Source organism: Hemicordylus capensis, chromosome 1, assembly GCF_027244095.1.
Source record: "Hemicordylus capensis ecotype Gifberg chromosome 1, rHemCap1.1.pri, whole genome shotgun sequence".
NCBI classification, from domain to species: Eukaryota; Metazoa; Chordata; class Lepidosauria; order Squamata; family Cordylidae; genus Hemicordylus; species Hemicordylus capensis.
This window is the reverse complement of record NC_069657.1, coordinates 313,410,763-313,427,341: the sequence shown is the minus strand read 5'-3', so window position 1 is coordinate 313,427,341 and position 16,579 is coordinate 313,410,763. Positions and strand designations below refer to the sequence as shown.

Sequence of the window (16,579 nt, the reverse complement as noted above, 5' to 3'; positions counted from 1 at the left end):
TGTTTTGGCTTGACTGACTGCTTGATCAGGTCCTGATGGCTGTACTATCTTAAGAGACTGATTACAATAAAGGACTTGGTAGACCCTATCTCTTGTGTGTCCTGGATACAACAAATTGGCAATGAAGCGGGATGGCTTGTTTTGCAATGAATCCACCAGTGCCTTTTCTTCAGAACTCAGGTGAGCCACCTGTTGTGTTTCCTGTCTGGATTTGGATGTTTGAGAATTATATTTTGGCAATAAGGAATGAAGAGATTCCCAAAGCAGGAAAATGTGCTTTACTCCTCTACGGCTTGGGAACAAAAGGTCAACGCATATTCTATACCTTGCCACTTGCAGATGATAAACATGAGACAGAACTTTCAGCTTTAAAGAAATTTTGTGCCAAGAGTAAATGTGGTAGCTAATCATTATAAATTTCATCAGTGGGAACAGAAGTGGAGAATCTATACTACTGCTTTAAGAGACTTGGTGGGCTCCTGTAACTTTGGAATAATGGCAGATGAAATGATTAGAGACCAACTGATTGAGAAAACATCTGTGCTATGTACTCAAGAATGTTTGCTGCTAGAGATTTGACCTTGGAAATCTATAGTGATTGCAACACAACTGGAGACAGCTGTGGCAGAAGCTAAAACTATGAACTTGGATAAAGGAAATGGAGTACACGCTGTGGATTCTACATATAGGAGCCATATGACGAAGTCGTGAAGAAAAGAGTAACAGATTGGTGCAACAAAACCAAGGTCAGAAAGCTTGCTTTCACCGTGGGTCATTGCAGCATTTGGCAAATAGAGGATATCCTGCTAGGATGGTTCAGTGTAAAAAGATGGGACATTTTGCTGAAGTATACCGTAGTAATCAGTATAGTCAGCAGGTATAAGTAGTTTCAGTTCCAGATGTGTTCATTTTTAATGTGGATAACCTTAGTCCTGCTTGTTTGGCAGAAAAAAGTATGTGCAGTATTAATGTTTTGGTTACAACTGTGGGGATATTGAAGAATATGGATTTAATGTTGGATACAGGATCAGCTATGTCTATATTGCCAGAGTCATTGTGTGTTCAATATTTTGGAGATATACCATTTAATAAACCTAAATTAGTTGGTATGCTATTTAAACCAGTGAAGGGATGTTTACCTGTAAGGATAGCATTTGGCCCATTTAGTACTGTAGCAGAGTTTTATATTGCTTAGGAACATAGGAAGCTGCCATATACCAAGTCAGACCATTGGTCTATCTAGCTCAGTATTGTCTACACAGACTGGCAGTGGCTTCTCCAAGGTTGCAGGCAGGAATCTCTCTCAGCCCTATCTTGGAGATGCCAGGGAAGGAACTTGGAGCCTAGATGCTCTTCCCAGAGCAGCTCCATCCCCTAAGAGGAATATCTTAGTGTTCACACTTCTAGTCTCCCTTTCGTATGCAACCAGGGCAGATCCTGCTTAGCTCAAGGAGACAAGTCATGCCTGCTACCACAAGACCAGCTCTCTTCCCAGTAGTATTCTTGTAGTATTCCTATTCTTGGGAGAGAGACTTGCTGCATTAAACTTGTAGGTAATAGATGGAAAGGTAGTGCCTCTCTAGTTAAACAGCTGCAAAGACCTATCTATTGCAACTACAGGGGAGGAGCAGTATCAGAGTGGGTTGTGCTAAGGGGTATTCATAAACTCAAAATGAAACAGAATGTGGCACATATATAAAACAACAATTACTATTTATGCGCAGGGAAGCAATATCAGAAGAACTTAAGGAAAGGAGGACAAACGATATTATTGAAGAGGTAGAGTCCTCAGAATGGGTTCCACCAATAGTAGTGACAAAGGATGGTGGTATCTGTCTTTGTGTGAACTTAAAGAGAGCCTCATAAGGCCATTGTAATTAATAGGCATCCGCTCCCCAATATAGAGGAAATTTTCTCAGAATTATGAAGGGCAAAGATGTGTTCAACCCTTGATTTACAAAGTGCATATCAAGTTCTGTTGCATGAGGATAGCAGAGATCTTACATTTATTACTCATGATGGACTCTTCTGGCTTAAATGTGTTCCTTATGGGCTTGCCTCAGCACCTAGTGCTTTCCAGAAAATGATGTCTATTTTGAAAACAGAAGGGGGCATGATGTTTGGATGACATAATTGTATTTGGGGAAACAGTGGAAGAACATGAAAATTGAGGTCAGTTTTGGATTGCATTAAGGCAGCAGGGTTGAGGCTTAATTTGGAAAAATATAAATAGATAACTCTTCTTCTTGGGACATACCATTTCAGTACAGGGATTGAAGCCTAAGAGTGATCATGTGGCAGCAAACCTAGAGGCACCTTCCCCAAGGGATATGCAGACTTTGTGTTCCTTTTTGGGTCTGACCTCGCGGTATGCTAAACTCATTCCAAATAATGCATCTGTAGTAGAGCCTCTTTGAGAGTTAAGGGAAACTGAAAGTTTGAATTGGACAGTAGCAGCACAGACAAGTTTTGAGAATGTTAAGAGGTTAATTGTTGATAGCCCTGTGTTGATATTGATCTGATGTCACCTATAATTATAACAAATGCATCTGATTATGGGCTGGGTGCTATACTTACAGAGGTACATGAAAGAAATGTTGAGAACTGTTGCATTTGCATCAAGAACACTTACTGATGCAGAAAGGAAATTCAACTGTTGAAAAGGAAACCGTTGCATGTGTGTGGGCTGTTGAAAAATGGAGAACCTACCTGTGGGGTCAGATGTTTAAGCTTTGTACTGATCATAAACCATTAACAGCCTTATTGACCACAAAAGGAATGGGACAAGCAGGTAGACTTATTGCTAGGTGGTCTGCAGAATTGCTTGTTTTTACTTATGACATGGAATATAGACCAGGGAACAGACAGAATTTCAGAGATCTTACAAGTCACACAACACTACTAGCAAAGATTAATGGTCAGTGCTAACAGTATTTACCTGAATCCCAAGACTAGTTTCCCCCAAGTTCTTTTTTAAATAGAAATCAGGAGGTCATCTTAAATTCAGAGTCCTGTTCCTTTCAAGTAAATTCAGGTATAACCTGTATTTAACCTCTACTCTTCAAGGGAATCGTCTCAAATTCAGTCTTCAGTTTAGAGAAATACAGTACTTAATTTTGTAGCCTGTTCAGCTGTCATGCAAAACCACAATTAAATCTTGGTTACTCGCAATGTCCCCAAGACTTGGAATGGGAGCCCCTCTCCCTGTGAGCCTGACAAATGTACCATTCTGACCATGATTGGAAATGAATCAAGATCTGACACCGGAGCTGAACAATCTTGATTTATTCTTATGTATCATATCTTAATACTCCCCGATATGCACATCTCTGTAGTAACAAATAACATTGAGATATATCTGAACCCAAAGTTTGAAGCAGGTTTGAGAGATTTTAGGAAATTTTGTTTCAGAATACATCGAGATCAGTTGGTTTGGATGTCAGAATTGATATTAGTTGGTTTCTAATCATTATCTGAACTAGAATTATTCTAAGCCTCACTGAAGAAGCATGCTCAGCCAAGGCTTGGGGATATAGCATGCAGCCAAGATTTAACCATGGCCCTGTATAACATTCTAACTAGCCCACTATGTTGCACAGAACTTAATGTAATATTTGTCCACATTACCTGCAAGGGCCCCACAATTCCCCCAATCTACTACATGGCTGAGCAAGAATCAAACAACAGATTGGCAACATTGGCATGTGACTTACAGCATTGATTTCAAACTGTAGTTCGTGTAACTCTTAAGGCTTTCCGGGAGGTACTTCATAGGTCCCTGCAGGTCAGCCTCTTTCTGTTCCAGGCCTTTCTTTTGTCTGTTGCTTAACTGCTTTTGTGGTTACACAAACACAGTACCCTCTCTTGCACTAGTTTTGGCAAGTTGTTCTGTCTCACTATTGCTGTTACTAATTAGGCATATTTCTACATTAATGTGGAAAATGTCAGCCCCTTATAGGATAGTATAGACAAAAATGCAAGTAAAAAAAGAATTATGCCAAGACTTTGGAGGTATGCCATTTGTAGTTGTCTGAAGTCTTGAGAGGGATACACTACCTAATGTTCAGGAATCACATGCTTACAGCAATCAGATATAGTAGGCTAGCTCAGTGATACTAGGTTAATAGTCCAGAATCACATTGTTTAAAATAACAGATCTAAATACTTACCCTCTTCACCTTCCCGTACTTGTCATTATTATGTATTCAACTGCACACAGGAAGTGCAAGTATCTGACAACTTCTTTACCACTTCCTTATAGCAGTTTAAATATCCTTAAGCATGTGAAAGAACCAAGGGCCACTAAGCCTTTGCAGACTGATTGCCCTGAAGAACCAACAGAACTTGCTTCCCAGAAAGAGTTGTGTGGCCCTCTTTTAGAAACTAACTGCACAACATTTCCAAAACCTGAAGAAGAGGAAGTAGTGAAACCCATTTTGGGTAACATACCAAAAGACAGAGAAGATCAGCTCAATTACTCTCCATCAACAATTACCTCTTCTCGTCAAGGACTGCTCTTTTCCTCCCCTACCTCAGGCAGGATTCCTGCCCCTTTCAAACAGCTGCAGCCTGCACGAAGAGCAGACATTACAGGTGCAGCTTCCCCATATTATCATCATCTACACTTTATATCCCGCTCTTCCTCCAAAGAGCCCTGAGCGGTGTACTGCTACATGCTTAAGTTTCTCCTCACAACAACCCTGTGAAGTAGGTTAGGCTGAGAGAGAAGTGACTGGCTCAGAGTCACCCAGCTAGAATCACAGCTGAATGGGGATCTGAACTCGGGTTCTCCCCGGTCCTAGCCCAGCACTCTAACCACTACACCACGCTGGCTCCCACATCACTGCATCTCCAGGCCAAAAAAGGCTCTCTGCCTGATGAATCTCTGTCTGCCACGCAGCAGGGAGCTCAAGACACAGAGCCCTCTCCAGACACGAACACCAGCCAGTGGCTTTCTCTTAACTCAGCATCTGCCCGACCCATCGCACTGCCAGCCTCCCGTGGGGCACAGTATCCCCGCCCCAAACAACTGCCCCCCCGCCCCACTCACTGAGGGCAGGATCCGAAGAAGCAACCGACGCTAATCCCCGCTCCGTACCTTGCTACGTCCTGCCACGGCCACCCTCTGCTGAGAGCCGGGGGCAGGAAAGGCCTGAGATGGGATGTTCAACATCCTGCCTTCACAGACAGAGAAACTATCTCTTCCTCCGTCCTCACAATATTCTGCAGGCAAAGGAAAGCCGCCGCCGCTAGTCGTAGCTCTGCCTGCCGGCCGCTTACGGGTCCGGCCTTGGTGGAGGAGTCAGAGCGGGGTTTGTGCGCAAGCGCGAAGCTGGAGGGGCGAAGGAGAACGGACGGCGAGCTGTAGTTTGTCTCTCGGACGTGGGCGACGTCGCAGGGCGCGCGCGCGCTCCTGTACTTGCGCACCACCCGCTGTCGTTGATTGACGGAGAGAAACGCGGCACCGCAGGGAGCTGTCATGCAGGTTGTCCTGAAGCGAGCGAGGCTGGCAGACATTGTGCTTCGCTCGCGAGACGCAAAGGACCACGTGGCGCAGGGCGCGCACTTTGTTTTCTCATCGGCCTGCCTCTGTTGTTGTTGCTGCTGCTGCTGCTGTGCACATTGCTTCTGTATTTATTTTAAATATATTCTGCTTTTTCAAGGGGAGGAGGGCGGGGAGGAAGCCTTATCACATAAAAGCAATACAAACCGAGTTAAGAACACCCGGAATAAACAGTGCTTTGCAACCTTGTGAGCTGCAATCCTACAGGGAGTTACATGGGGCGGGAGGAAAATCTCTTTGAACACAGTGGGGCTTCCTTCTGGTTAAACATGTATAGGATCGCACTGTTAATTATTAACATTTAATGGCAAATTAATTTTCGTGCAGTAGCCTGCCTGATCCTATTTACCGTATAGAAGATGAGTCCGAATTTAAGATGATTCCTTTAAAAAAATGAGACTAAATAAATGCAGGCTATATATTTACCTGAAAGGAACAGGACTCAGAATTAAAGATCTCCTGATTTCTAGCATAAAGGTACATGGGGGAGAAACCTAGTCTTGGATTCCGTTAAATACAGTATCTGTATTTGTTTGGAAGAAAGTAAGGTAAAGTGCCATTGAATCGGTGTCGACTCCTGGCGACCACATTGCCCTGTGGTTGTCTTTGGTAGAATAGAGGAGGCATTTACCATTGCCATCTCCTGCGCAGTATGAGATGAAAGTACTGACAGGTTTTCAGGGACAAACTTCAAGACTATGCATGTCTACTCAGAAGTAAATCCCACATAATTCAGTGGAGCCTAGTAGCCTACTCCCTAGCAAGTGTGTTTAGGATTTGCAGCCTTAGTCTACAATCTTAGACTTCGTGGTTTAAATTCAAGCTTCATTGAATTGATTTAGTACTTCTGAGCAAATGATTGAGCTGCAGGGCTACAATACATATCCACATTTATATTTACATTGTGGGAAATGTAGCTCAGTCATATGTGTATTTGCTCAGAATTGTCACGAGACTTATTCCTGATTGTGTAAAGATACATGGCTGCTCAACTGAATTCGATGCTTCCAAGTAACTGTGCATACTTATGCACACTCATCTGATGTAGAAAGACAGCTCTTTGCAATTCTTAACTACTTTGGAGAATACCAAATTTAGCTGTCCATGAGGGGGATCTCAGAAATGGAGATAACTTTAGTTTCTGTCACTTAATGATGATGGGACTCATGGTGGTATCATGGCTCAGTTTGGTTTCTATTACATGCTATGGCTAATGGACCATCAATCGGGTGCTGCAGGGTATGGTAATAGCCACTAACTTAGATAGCTTTAACTGAGATTGGACAAATTCATGGAGGTCTGTCACCAGCTATTAGTCTATGTGGAACTCTCATGTTCAAATTTAGTATACCTCTGAATACCAGTTTATTTATTATTTATTTATTTAACACATTTGTATACCACCCAAAACGCAAGTCTCTGCAGCATTACTGGCCAGCCTCCAGTAACATGGAAGCAGCAGTGCAGGCCATCAACTCTGCTTGAGGGCTTTCCAAAGGGATTTAGCTGGCCACTGTGTGAAACAGAATGCTGCATTTGATTGACCTTTCCTCTGATCCAGCAAAGATATTCTGATGACCTAGAATTAATATCCAGGTTTTTCCTACTTCTGTTCTATTGGACATCATTGCTGGTGTCAGGCACTTCATACTCCCCACTTTGATTTGGGTCTCAAAGACCAAGGAAAAGTGTGGGTGCATGGGAGGCAAGTTGGAAGCGAGCACAATTGGTGACACTGCCCAACATAGGAAACTGCCATATACTGAGTCAGACCATTGGTCTTTCTAGCTCAGTGTTGTCTTCACAGACTGGCAGCGGCTTCTCCAAGGTTGCAGGCAGGAATCTCTCTCAGCCCTATCTTGGAGAAGCCAGAGAGGGAACTTGACACCTTCTGCTCTTCCCAGAGAGGCTTCATACCCTGAGGGGAATATCTTGCAGTGCTCACACATCAAGTCTCCCATTCATATGTAACCAGGGCAGACCCTGCTTAGCTATGGGGACAAGTCATGTTTGCTACCACAAGACCAGCTCTCCTCTCCCAGTAACATCATTACTGATCATGTGGCATGTCTGTTAAGGCATCAAGCCTTAGGTTCCAATTTCCTGGCTTTGTGGAGCCTGAGCCAAAATGAAACAGCCTTAACCCTGGTCTGAAATTGGCAGGGTTTTTTTAAACTATTTATATTTTTAAAATAAAGGCTACCACATATTTTTCTGCTTCTGTTTTCTGCCTCCTAAGGGACCTCCCTCCCACCACCCCATTCTGTTCCAACTGGCTCTAGTTGGAAGCAAAATGGACTGGAACCAAATAACTGCTATTCTTTAGCTTTTCAAAGTGAGACCAGTCATGTTTCTCTGTCCTGCAGCTCTTGGCGCAAGATTTTTATTTTATTCATTTATTTATTTTGCACAGAGCATGGCCTAACCTTATTAAATCTCCATACACCTCCCTCCTTCCAATTAGAAACTACAGGTCTTGGGCTTTTATACTATACAACAAGTATTTGTATACCGCTTTTCAATCAGTGTTCCCAAAGCGGTTTACGTAGAGAAATAAAAATAAATAAGGGTGGATCCCTGTGTCCTCAAAGGCCTCACAATCTAAAAAGAAACATAAGACAGACCAGCAACAGCCTTGCTGTTTATAACCGTGAGGAGGGATGCTGTGCTGGGGCTGGACAGGGCCAGTTGTTCTCCTCTCAGTTAATACATGGATAGCATACACTGAACACTTCACAGATTGCAATAGAACTTGGTGGTGAAAGCTATTTAATAACTGGCCTAGAAGTTATTAACTTAGTTTAAGTCTGCAATCCTAGGCAGTCTCTTCACTAAACAGTGGAACTTCCTTTTGAGTAAGATGTGCTTAGGACTGAGACTGCAGATCTGTCCCCTTAACAACATTGTGAATCTCCCTATTTCACTTGAGACAGGGATGCAATTCTCAGTCACTTTAGCCCAAAGGAATCCCTTTAAGGTTAATTGGTTGCTTTACAGTAAGTAAGTAGCCATACAGTCTGAACAGTATCAGAATTCACACAATCCATTATCGGTAACAATTCTGAGAGGGTTCATACATTATGCATTTCCGAACTACCGAGTGTTCTTGCAATGTAAGTTTCCTAAATAGGAAGCAGGAAGATCATTGCATGTAAAAGTCGAACACTCGTGTATTTTACTGCATGTATACACATGGGAAAGCTAAATGGGCTGCAGATTACCGTTGTATGTGGAAGCCAAATCCTCAGACCTGTTCCACCATAAGCTCATGCAGCAGCACCCATGTGTATGAAGTGTGAATCGGCTCTAAATTATCACAGTGTTTATTAAAGCTAAATTTTACAAAAACCTAATTTGAGTCCAAGGTCTAACCCCTTTACAATACAGCCTTGTATGTGTTTACTCAGAAGTAAATCCCATTATGTTCAATGTGATTAGAGCAGTCCAAGACATTTTGCTGCCAGAGGCGAAGGATAATATGGCAGGCCTGTGCTCAACATCCTCAGGTCATCCTGCTGAGGCAGGAGCAGTGGCATGTAAGCGCTCTCAGACTATGCCACCAAGCAGGCAGTAGTAGCAACAGTCTTCCTCTCATGTTTGGGTGGTGTAAGAAGAGGTGAGGAGGGAAAATGTGGTTGCAGCAGATGGCAGGGAAACCTGGAGGTAACACCCATGGGGGTGGGGGGATTTATTGCCCCCCAGTACCCCTCCTAGTGCCTGTGTCTGAGATAATCACCTCACCCTGTCTCCTACCCCTGAATGGGATTCTCTTCCATGCAAGTGCATGTAAGATGGCAGCCTTAGGAACTTACATGTCTCTTCCCTCATGGTTTATGTATGACCTCTGGATTGTATTCATAAATATTATCATTTGTAACTTGGAAAATGTTACTCAAAGCTGAGGCCCTACACACATTTCCATGGAAGTCAGTTCTGCTGAAATCAATAGAGCTTCCTTCAAAATAAATATGTTCAAAATCAGGGATAGGAAACAAAACTTTAGTGTTTTTTCTTCTTCTTGCAGAAAGAAAATAAACCTCCACATTCCAAAATGCAATGGCTCTAATTCTGCCAGCTATTCATCTAGCTACCTCTGCAGCTGCATCCATGAATTTTATGACACTGCTGGTATAGCAAAGTTACTTCAGAAGTCCATATTTGAGTGTTATGCCTCCCACATTAAAAGAAATGCTATGGGCATAATAAAAATACAAAATACTTCAAGATTTTATTTATCATATTCATATACTGCCATATATATATATGATAGATATCTATTATTTAATTAAGAATAACTTACATATAAATTAGATTAAAATGCTATGATAGCATGTGGATATTCATATTAAATTAATAAGTACAAACAGTGGTATTAGCACTCAGTACAACTATAGATCCAGTTCTGTTCCTGAATCTTGCTCCAGTTCATCAGTGTCGTCCTCACTCTCTGAATCTTCATAAAAGGAAATTGTGGCTTGAACAGGAAAGTTCCTCAGAAGTGCTTCAGCTTCTTGATACAAGTAGTCAAAGCACCTTGATTTAGGCCAGAATAACCTAAAACAAATGTACAACATGTTTTGTATTAAATATTTAAAGGATGATTCCATCAATTACCCTGGAATTAATTTCAGTTAAGGATGTGCAAGAACCAGAATCTGAGCACAGGTTTGGCACCGCGGGGAGGGGAGTGGCGGCCAGGAGCTTTAAGAAAGAGAACAGGTCCCTACCTGTTCTCTGCCACCCCAAGCAGCTTCCTGCTGGGGCAGTGTATGTGTGTTCCAAGTACCCATGTGTGGCGTCAGTGTGCACATGGCATCAGCGCATGTGCGGGCACCATTTGTGTGGTCAGTAACACTATGCTGACCATGCAAATGGTGCCCGCACATACACGGATGCCATGTGCATGCTTGCGCACCGCCTGGGTACATGGGGTGGTGGAGAACAGGTAAGGACCTGCTCTCCTCTCTCTTAAAGCTCCCACTTGCTGCTCCCCTCGCTGTGGCGCCAAACCCGTGCTTGAACCTCGGTTCATGCACATCCTTAACTTCAGTTTGATTAACCCACAGTTAAGAATCACTGAATTATTCCTTTAGGTTTTAGACATATACAACAAAGTAACAAAACCACAGGCAAGTCAGGATATCTTATTATGTTATGCAAAGAAGCTCCTCTAAGTCAATGCATATTTAGGTTTGCTGAAATATTTTCTTTATGCTCTCAAGACTAATGGATTGTTTTCAGTTTGTTGACAGAAGCATGAGAGCAATTCTGCATTCACATCCTGCCTCAGAATCTTTCACAAAATATTCTGGACTAATATGTGAAATGCTGATGTTCAGATCTCACACCAAAACCATTAAAACACAAAGACTGACATTAGCATCCAAGAACTACAATTAGTATTGGAGACCTTTTGACAATACACTCTATCACATGTTAACAGAGAGCAGAGCTGTTTCCCAATCAGTTGCAGCTCCAGCCCTTCTTCCAAGATCAGAAACTGTTTTTAGAACTTGGAGGTTAAAAACAAAAACCAGCTTGCACCACAATGGAGCGTGCTGCTGTCCAGAAAAGGACACCAAATGACCATAAAACTGCACAGTAACATGCAAATACATATACTGGAGGCAGAATTATATATTCCCTTGGCAACAAATATTTGTATAGCAATTTCAAGTGTATTATTTTGTTGTAATAACTATCAAGTTAAGTAAAGAGTATCCCCATATTTTTCATTTGGGGGACTGAGACTGAGAACGACTGGCTTGAATATGGTTATTTACTGTAGTGAACTTATAGCAGAGATGAGATTCAAATCAGGCGATCCCATAACTTAGCCTCTTATAGTCACTACGCTGCATCAGCTCTCCACACATTCTCAAATCCACACTTACAGAGAATGGGTAGGAACTGCAAATATGAATTGCCATGAAGGAAAATTCAGCGTTTGGAAATTCGTAATATGCACTTCTGTCCTTATGTTCCATTAACTAAAGCTGCAAAATTAGAGCTCAAAATGAAAATCAGATACATTGATGTCCAAACTTAATTAGCATTTTGCACCTAAGGTTTCCCCATAAGAGAATATATTAAATGATAATTCTAACAATAGAGAAATACTCTATAAAAACTTCAAATCAGTAGTAATATTTGTGCATACACATTTTGGATGCTATTGTTATGCATAGACAGGAGTTAACTGCATGCTTAAGGATAGAGCCTGTTGCCAAAATGAAGTAGTTTGAACCCTGATTCTACAGGGGACGTCTAGTTGGTTCACCACTTGTAAGACGACAGCCTTGTTCCACTATGGAAAATTCCCTGTCCTTGACTAAAATACTTAAAACAGACATTCTACATAACCAGATTCCCAATATACTGTAAAACTGGTAATCACTCAAATATGACTGTTGTACAAGGTCAAGCAATTATCTTGAATTACAAATATATCAAATATGGTTTAAGGGCATTGGATGGAAAATTCGAGCTATGATCCTGAATGCACTTGGGCACATACATAAAGGTTATGCCATTGAAATGGTGTTGACTCCTGGCGACCACAGAGCCATATGATTTTCTTGGTAGAATACAGGAGTGGTTTACCATTGCCTCTGCCCTCACAGTATGAGATTTTTCCTTTCAGCACCTTCCTATATTGCTGCAGCTGGATTTAGGAGTTTCCCATATTCTGGGAAACACACCAGTGGGGATTCGAAACAACAGCCTCCTGCTCTCTAGGTAGGTTGCTTCCACGATATACATATATAATGCTGCACCATTAGGTGGCTTGGGCACATATATACCCCACAGAAATCACCAGGATGCACATAAGTTAGCTTAGTCCTTGAGACTCTGCCATGATTTTCACTTTATTTTTATGTCTCCATAGGATGCTTCTCCATTCCCAGGGAGGGAGGAACAACTGTGGTAAGTTATTTTGAAGGTGGGAGGAGAGATGTAATGTGGTATAGCATTTCCCACAATATATCTCTGATGCCATGCAGGCTGTGCAGTCCAATTATCAAGTACGGAAAATGACCAGATAAAAGACCTGAAAAAAACCTTCCATGGGGGCTTAGTTCAATTACTATAGCTCAACATAATAAACTTCATAGGGACCCTGCTCCTTAGTAGAATGGTGGGCACATGCTTTTCTTTGCCCCCGGGAAAGCCGGTGCACAATACAAGTGACAGCTTCATGGATAAGCAGGCCAGAGACATAGGTTTATACTGCAACTCCCTGAGATCTAAAAAGAATGTCTAGGAAAGATACTTAGGAAATATTTAAAGAAATAATTTAACGTACTAAAGTTATAGAAAACACAATCACAAGACACATGGAAGGCTTGATAAATAAACACATCAGAAACAAGTTTCCCAGACACCAAAACTCTTCTTCAAGCTTCAGTGGGGCAAGATGAGGATGATGAAGGGAGAAGACAATGAGAAAATCATACTGAATAACCTATATAACGTGTTTTGTTATATGTTGATCTTTCTCGCAAAAATGGGAACTCAAGGCAGTGTTTGTAGTATTTAAAATCTTCTAGCATTTCAAATGTTATTTCAAATGAAGATACTGCCTCTTTCTCTTAGAATTGCCACTTCCTTTCTGGCAGAACTCCTGCTCATTTAACTGCTGCCTGGCAGGCAAAAATCAAGCAGGCAGAAAACTCCCTCTTTTAAAATACCAGAAGCATTTTCACCTATTGAATTTCTGCCCACCAAGGCAGTTGTTAATGGTACAGGGATGCTGCTAGGAAAAAGCAGAGAGAATAACTGCTGGATAATAACAATTAGGATAACCGGATAATAATAATTTTACTGATATTATAAGCAATATTCAAGTTTCCCTCTTACCTGACTGGGTGTGTATACTGTGTGAGTTTTGCAGAATCTTCTGTAGTCTCAAGAGGGTTGCACAACTAGGAGTTTGAGCAAGAGACAATGGTAAAATAAAATATATTAACCATATAGATTAAAACATTTTTACAGGTAATGTCAAAAATGCCCCAAGTCTGGAATTAATCACTTGTGAATACTAATAATGTAGGACATACAGAGAAAACCTGAAGAGAACCAATCTCACATCAACTATACAGAACAGTCAATCTAGGCTTTACACTCGAATAACACATGTGAATGCAGAAACTGAATTAGGCATTCCTGCTGAAAACAATTTTGGTCTGTTGTGACAGTCAAAAACAAATATCGCAGATGGCTCCTTTGAAAAGCAGGAAGGTAGCCCGCAATTGCTCAAGTGGTAATATCCCGATACACTGCCTTGGATGTGGCTGGAGGGGAGAGCTGATCATCATTTCTTTAGGTACTATTTTAACAAGTAGTTACTATTTTATTATTATTATTATTATTATTTTATTATTATTATTATTCATATTTTATATCCCGCACTTCCTCCAAGGAACCCAGAGCGGTGTACTACATACTTAAGTTGATCCTGACAACAACCCTGTGAAGTAGGTTAGGCTGAGAGAGAAGTGACTGGCCCAGAGTCACCTAGCAAGTCTCATGGCTGAATGGGGATTTGAACTCGGGTCTCCGCGGTCCTAATCCAGCACTCTAACCACTACACCACGCTGGCTCTGTAACAACTCTCTCTTGCGGACATGCAAGAAACCTGGAAGTTGGGGACCCTCCTCAGCCAGCACAACCCCACGTGGGATTGTTGTCGCTTTCGCCATACTCACCGCGCTGTAGTTTTGCTTGCGTTGTATTTCTGCCTCTTTTAAGGTGGGCATCCAAGGTCTCCAGAATCCTTCGGACCTGCAGAATCAAGCAATAGTGCCGTTTTAGTTTAGCTGAGCGGGCTCGATTTTTCCCGCGCGACCAGAGAGGGAGAGATCAGCGACAGATAAAGAGGGGCAAACAACAAGCCCCAACGCGTCTGATTTCAGGCGCAGGCTGCTAGTTACGGCGGCCGCGTGGTGGACGTGCTGGAGAAGAAAGCCCAGGTACCGTTGTTGTGCTGCTTTGCTGCAGACCCGGGAGTTCCGAGCTCCAAGTGGAGGAGAGCTGCAGAGGCAGAGCGGTGAACTCTCCATGCTCTTCTGTCCCTTGCAGCACGCAGCTCGGTCTGAGTGCTGCTGCATGCAGATGCTTTGCAGTTCTCTCCGGGACTGGGCTATGGATCGGCTGTTGCCCAGGGGTCTTTATATTCCTTTCCTCATTGTTTAAAAGCCTCCCAGCCGCCTTATCTCAATTTGCTGGAGAAGTAAACAAAAAGGCTGCGCGTGAAAGCCGCATCAGGGTAAACAAGGAGCGTGGACGCGTGCAAGCTCCAAATGGCCCAGGGAGAGATTTGGCAAGAAAGTGTTAATCACACTTGAGCAGACACATGGCGGTTGTCATTAAGCGGGGAAGCACACGCTTAATTTGGCCTCCTCTGGCTGCAAAGTGTCCACCGTGAGAAAGAGCCAGGGAGTCTCCATCGTTTGTGTATCTGGGTCCTGCCCGCCTCGCTTTTTGTTTATTTCTTTCTCTTGCTGGGAAGAAGGGCCACTTCCTCTGCTGCGAAAGTAATACCACTCTGTTTGTACGAATGTATTTTTTCAAATATTGATTCCACCGATCGTCTCCAAAATGGCAAACAAGAGTCAAAGACGATAAAATGAAACAATTCAGATAACAATGTATACCTGTTAGAAATACAGCTGCAAGATTACGAATCAGCAAGGAATCCAGCCAGGCAAAAACTGCCAAAGGTCCGCTAATTTTTACCAACAGGGTTTTACTTGGCATCTAAACTCTAACAAAGCCCCAAACAAATTGGGGGTGGGGGGGGAGGATTCCATGATGCCACAAAAAAGAAGAAGCAATCTAATCCTTTCCCTCATCTCAGGACGGGGTTCTGGAGAAGGGCCTCCAAAGCAGATCTGAGTGAATGGACAGGCTCTTTCCAAACAAGACCATCCTTTAAGTACTCTGGGTCCATGCTGTTTAGGGCCCTAAAAACTAATGCCAGCACTTTGAATAAATACTTGAATCAAATCAGAACCAGAATCCAGAACTGGTTCAGTTGTGTGTTTTTTATGAACTAAAATTGAACCTGAGCCTAAAATCTCCTGATTGCCTTGAATCTGAACTTAATTCCTAAACACAAAAAGTCATAACCAGTTCAAAGTATGCAATGTAACTTAATCTGGCACCCAGCTTTCAGTTGTACTATTCATTTTATATTTCTTTTCTTGCTCTGTTCATATTTTTTCAAGCCAAATCATTACTATTGCATTTATGCTATAGATTTATATTGCAAGCAAAACAGTTTGATATTATTCTGCATTAAATGTTCAAAGTGTATGAACTGGTTACTGAACCACTTCTTAAACTTGATATCTGAACTGGAGAGCTAAAAAACAAACAAACAAAACTTTATGAACTGGACTGGAAATGACCCATCTTTTTAATGCTTCAACTCCAGAGTTTAAACTGCACTCAAAAACACACTGGACACCAATGCAGGTTTTGCAGAATAGGGGCAATGCGTACATTGCAGGCTGACCCAATGAACAGTCTTACTGTTGCATTTTAGAGCAATTGAAGTATCCAAATGGCCTTCAAAGACAGCCTCACATGCAATGTGCATTACATTCATCTAATTTTGATATGACCAGAGTACAGATAACTGTGACAAAGTAATTCCTCCCCAAGAATAATTGCAGCTGGCATATACTGTACTATCATGGAAGCCACTACTTGGGCCTCTAGATACAAAGCTGAATCTAAACCCACCCCCAAGCTGTGAACCTGTCTCTTTGGGAGAGTGAACCTGGAGCCTACCAGCACCTCCATCATGTCTAGATTAAGCTTCATTTTGTTAGCTTTTGTCCTGTCTATTACTGACTCCAGACACCTGTTCAGTACATCTACTGTGCCATCTGACTCACAGCAGTGGAATGAAAACTAGTGGGGCAGGATTCCCTTGGTAAACACCTGTACACATATATGCCTGTACACATGAAGCAATTGCCACATGGTTGTCACTAGCTTCCATTATTG

General features: G+C 42.2%; 2 protein-coding genes and 1 long non-coding RNA gene across 5 annotated transcripts in view; 1 reads left to right on the top strand and 2 right to left on the bottom strand.

Annotated features, from left to right (window-relative positions):
• The window catches only part of LOC128341074 (cytochrome b5 reductase 4), a 64,951-nt gene extending 59,466 nt beyond the window's left edge, over positions 1-5,485 (bottom strand). Inside the window, exon 1 of one of the 3 annotated variants that reach the window (XM_053287139.1) lies at positions 5,099-5,485. In XM_053287139.1, coding sequence (XP_053143114.1) covers positions 5,099-5,173 — 75 coding nt within the window. In that variant the 5' untranslated portion in view covers positions 5,174-5,485. The remainder of the gene's footprint in view (positions 1-5,098) is intronic. The other 2 variants (XM_053287138.1, XM_053287137.1) reach the window with 2 other exon arrangements.
• LOC128341077 (uncharacterized) lies at positions 14-15,880 on the top strand. Its single transcript, XR_008314191.1, has 4 exons — positions 14-746; positions 12,207-12,301; positions 12,453-12,490; positions 14,315-15,880. It is a non-coding gene; the product is annotated as an uncharacterized LOC128341077 (long non-coding RNA).
• Positions 9,767-14,765, bottom strand: RIPPLY2 (ripply transcriptional repressor 2). Its single transcript, XM_053287146.1, has 4 exons — positions 14,540-14,765; positions 14,272-14,347; positions 13,424-13,488; positions 9,767-10,117 (listed from the first exon to the last, which is right to left on the bottom strand). The coding sequence occupies exons 1-4, from the start codon at positions 14,671-14,673 to the stop codon at positions 9,952-9,954; spliced, it is 441 nt and encodes a 146-aa protein (XP_053143121.1). The 5' UTR covers positions 14,674-14,765; the 3' UTR covers positions 9,767-9,951.
• Positions 15,881-16,579: the final 699 nt, after the last annotated feature.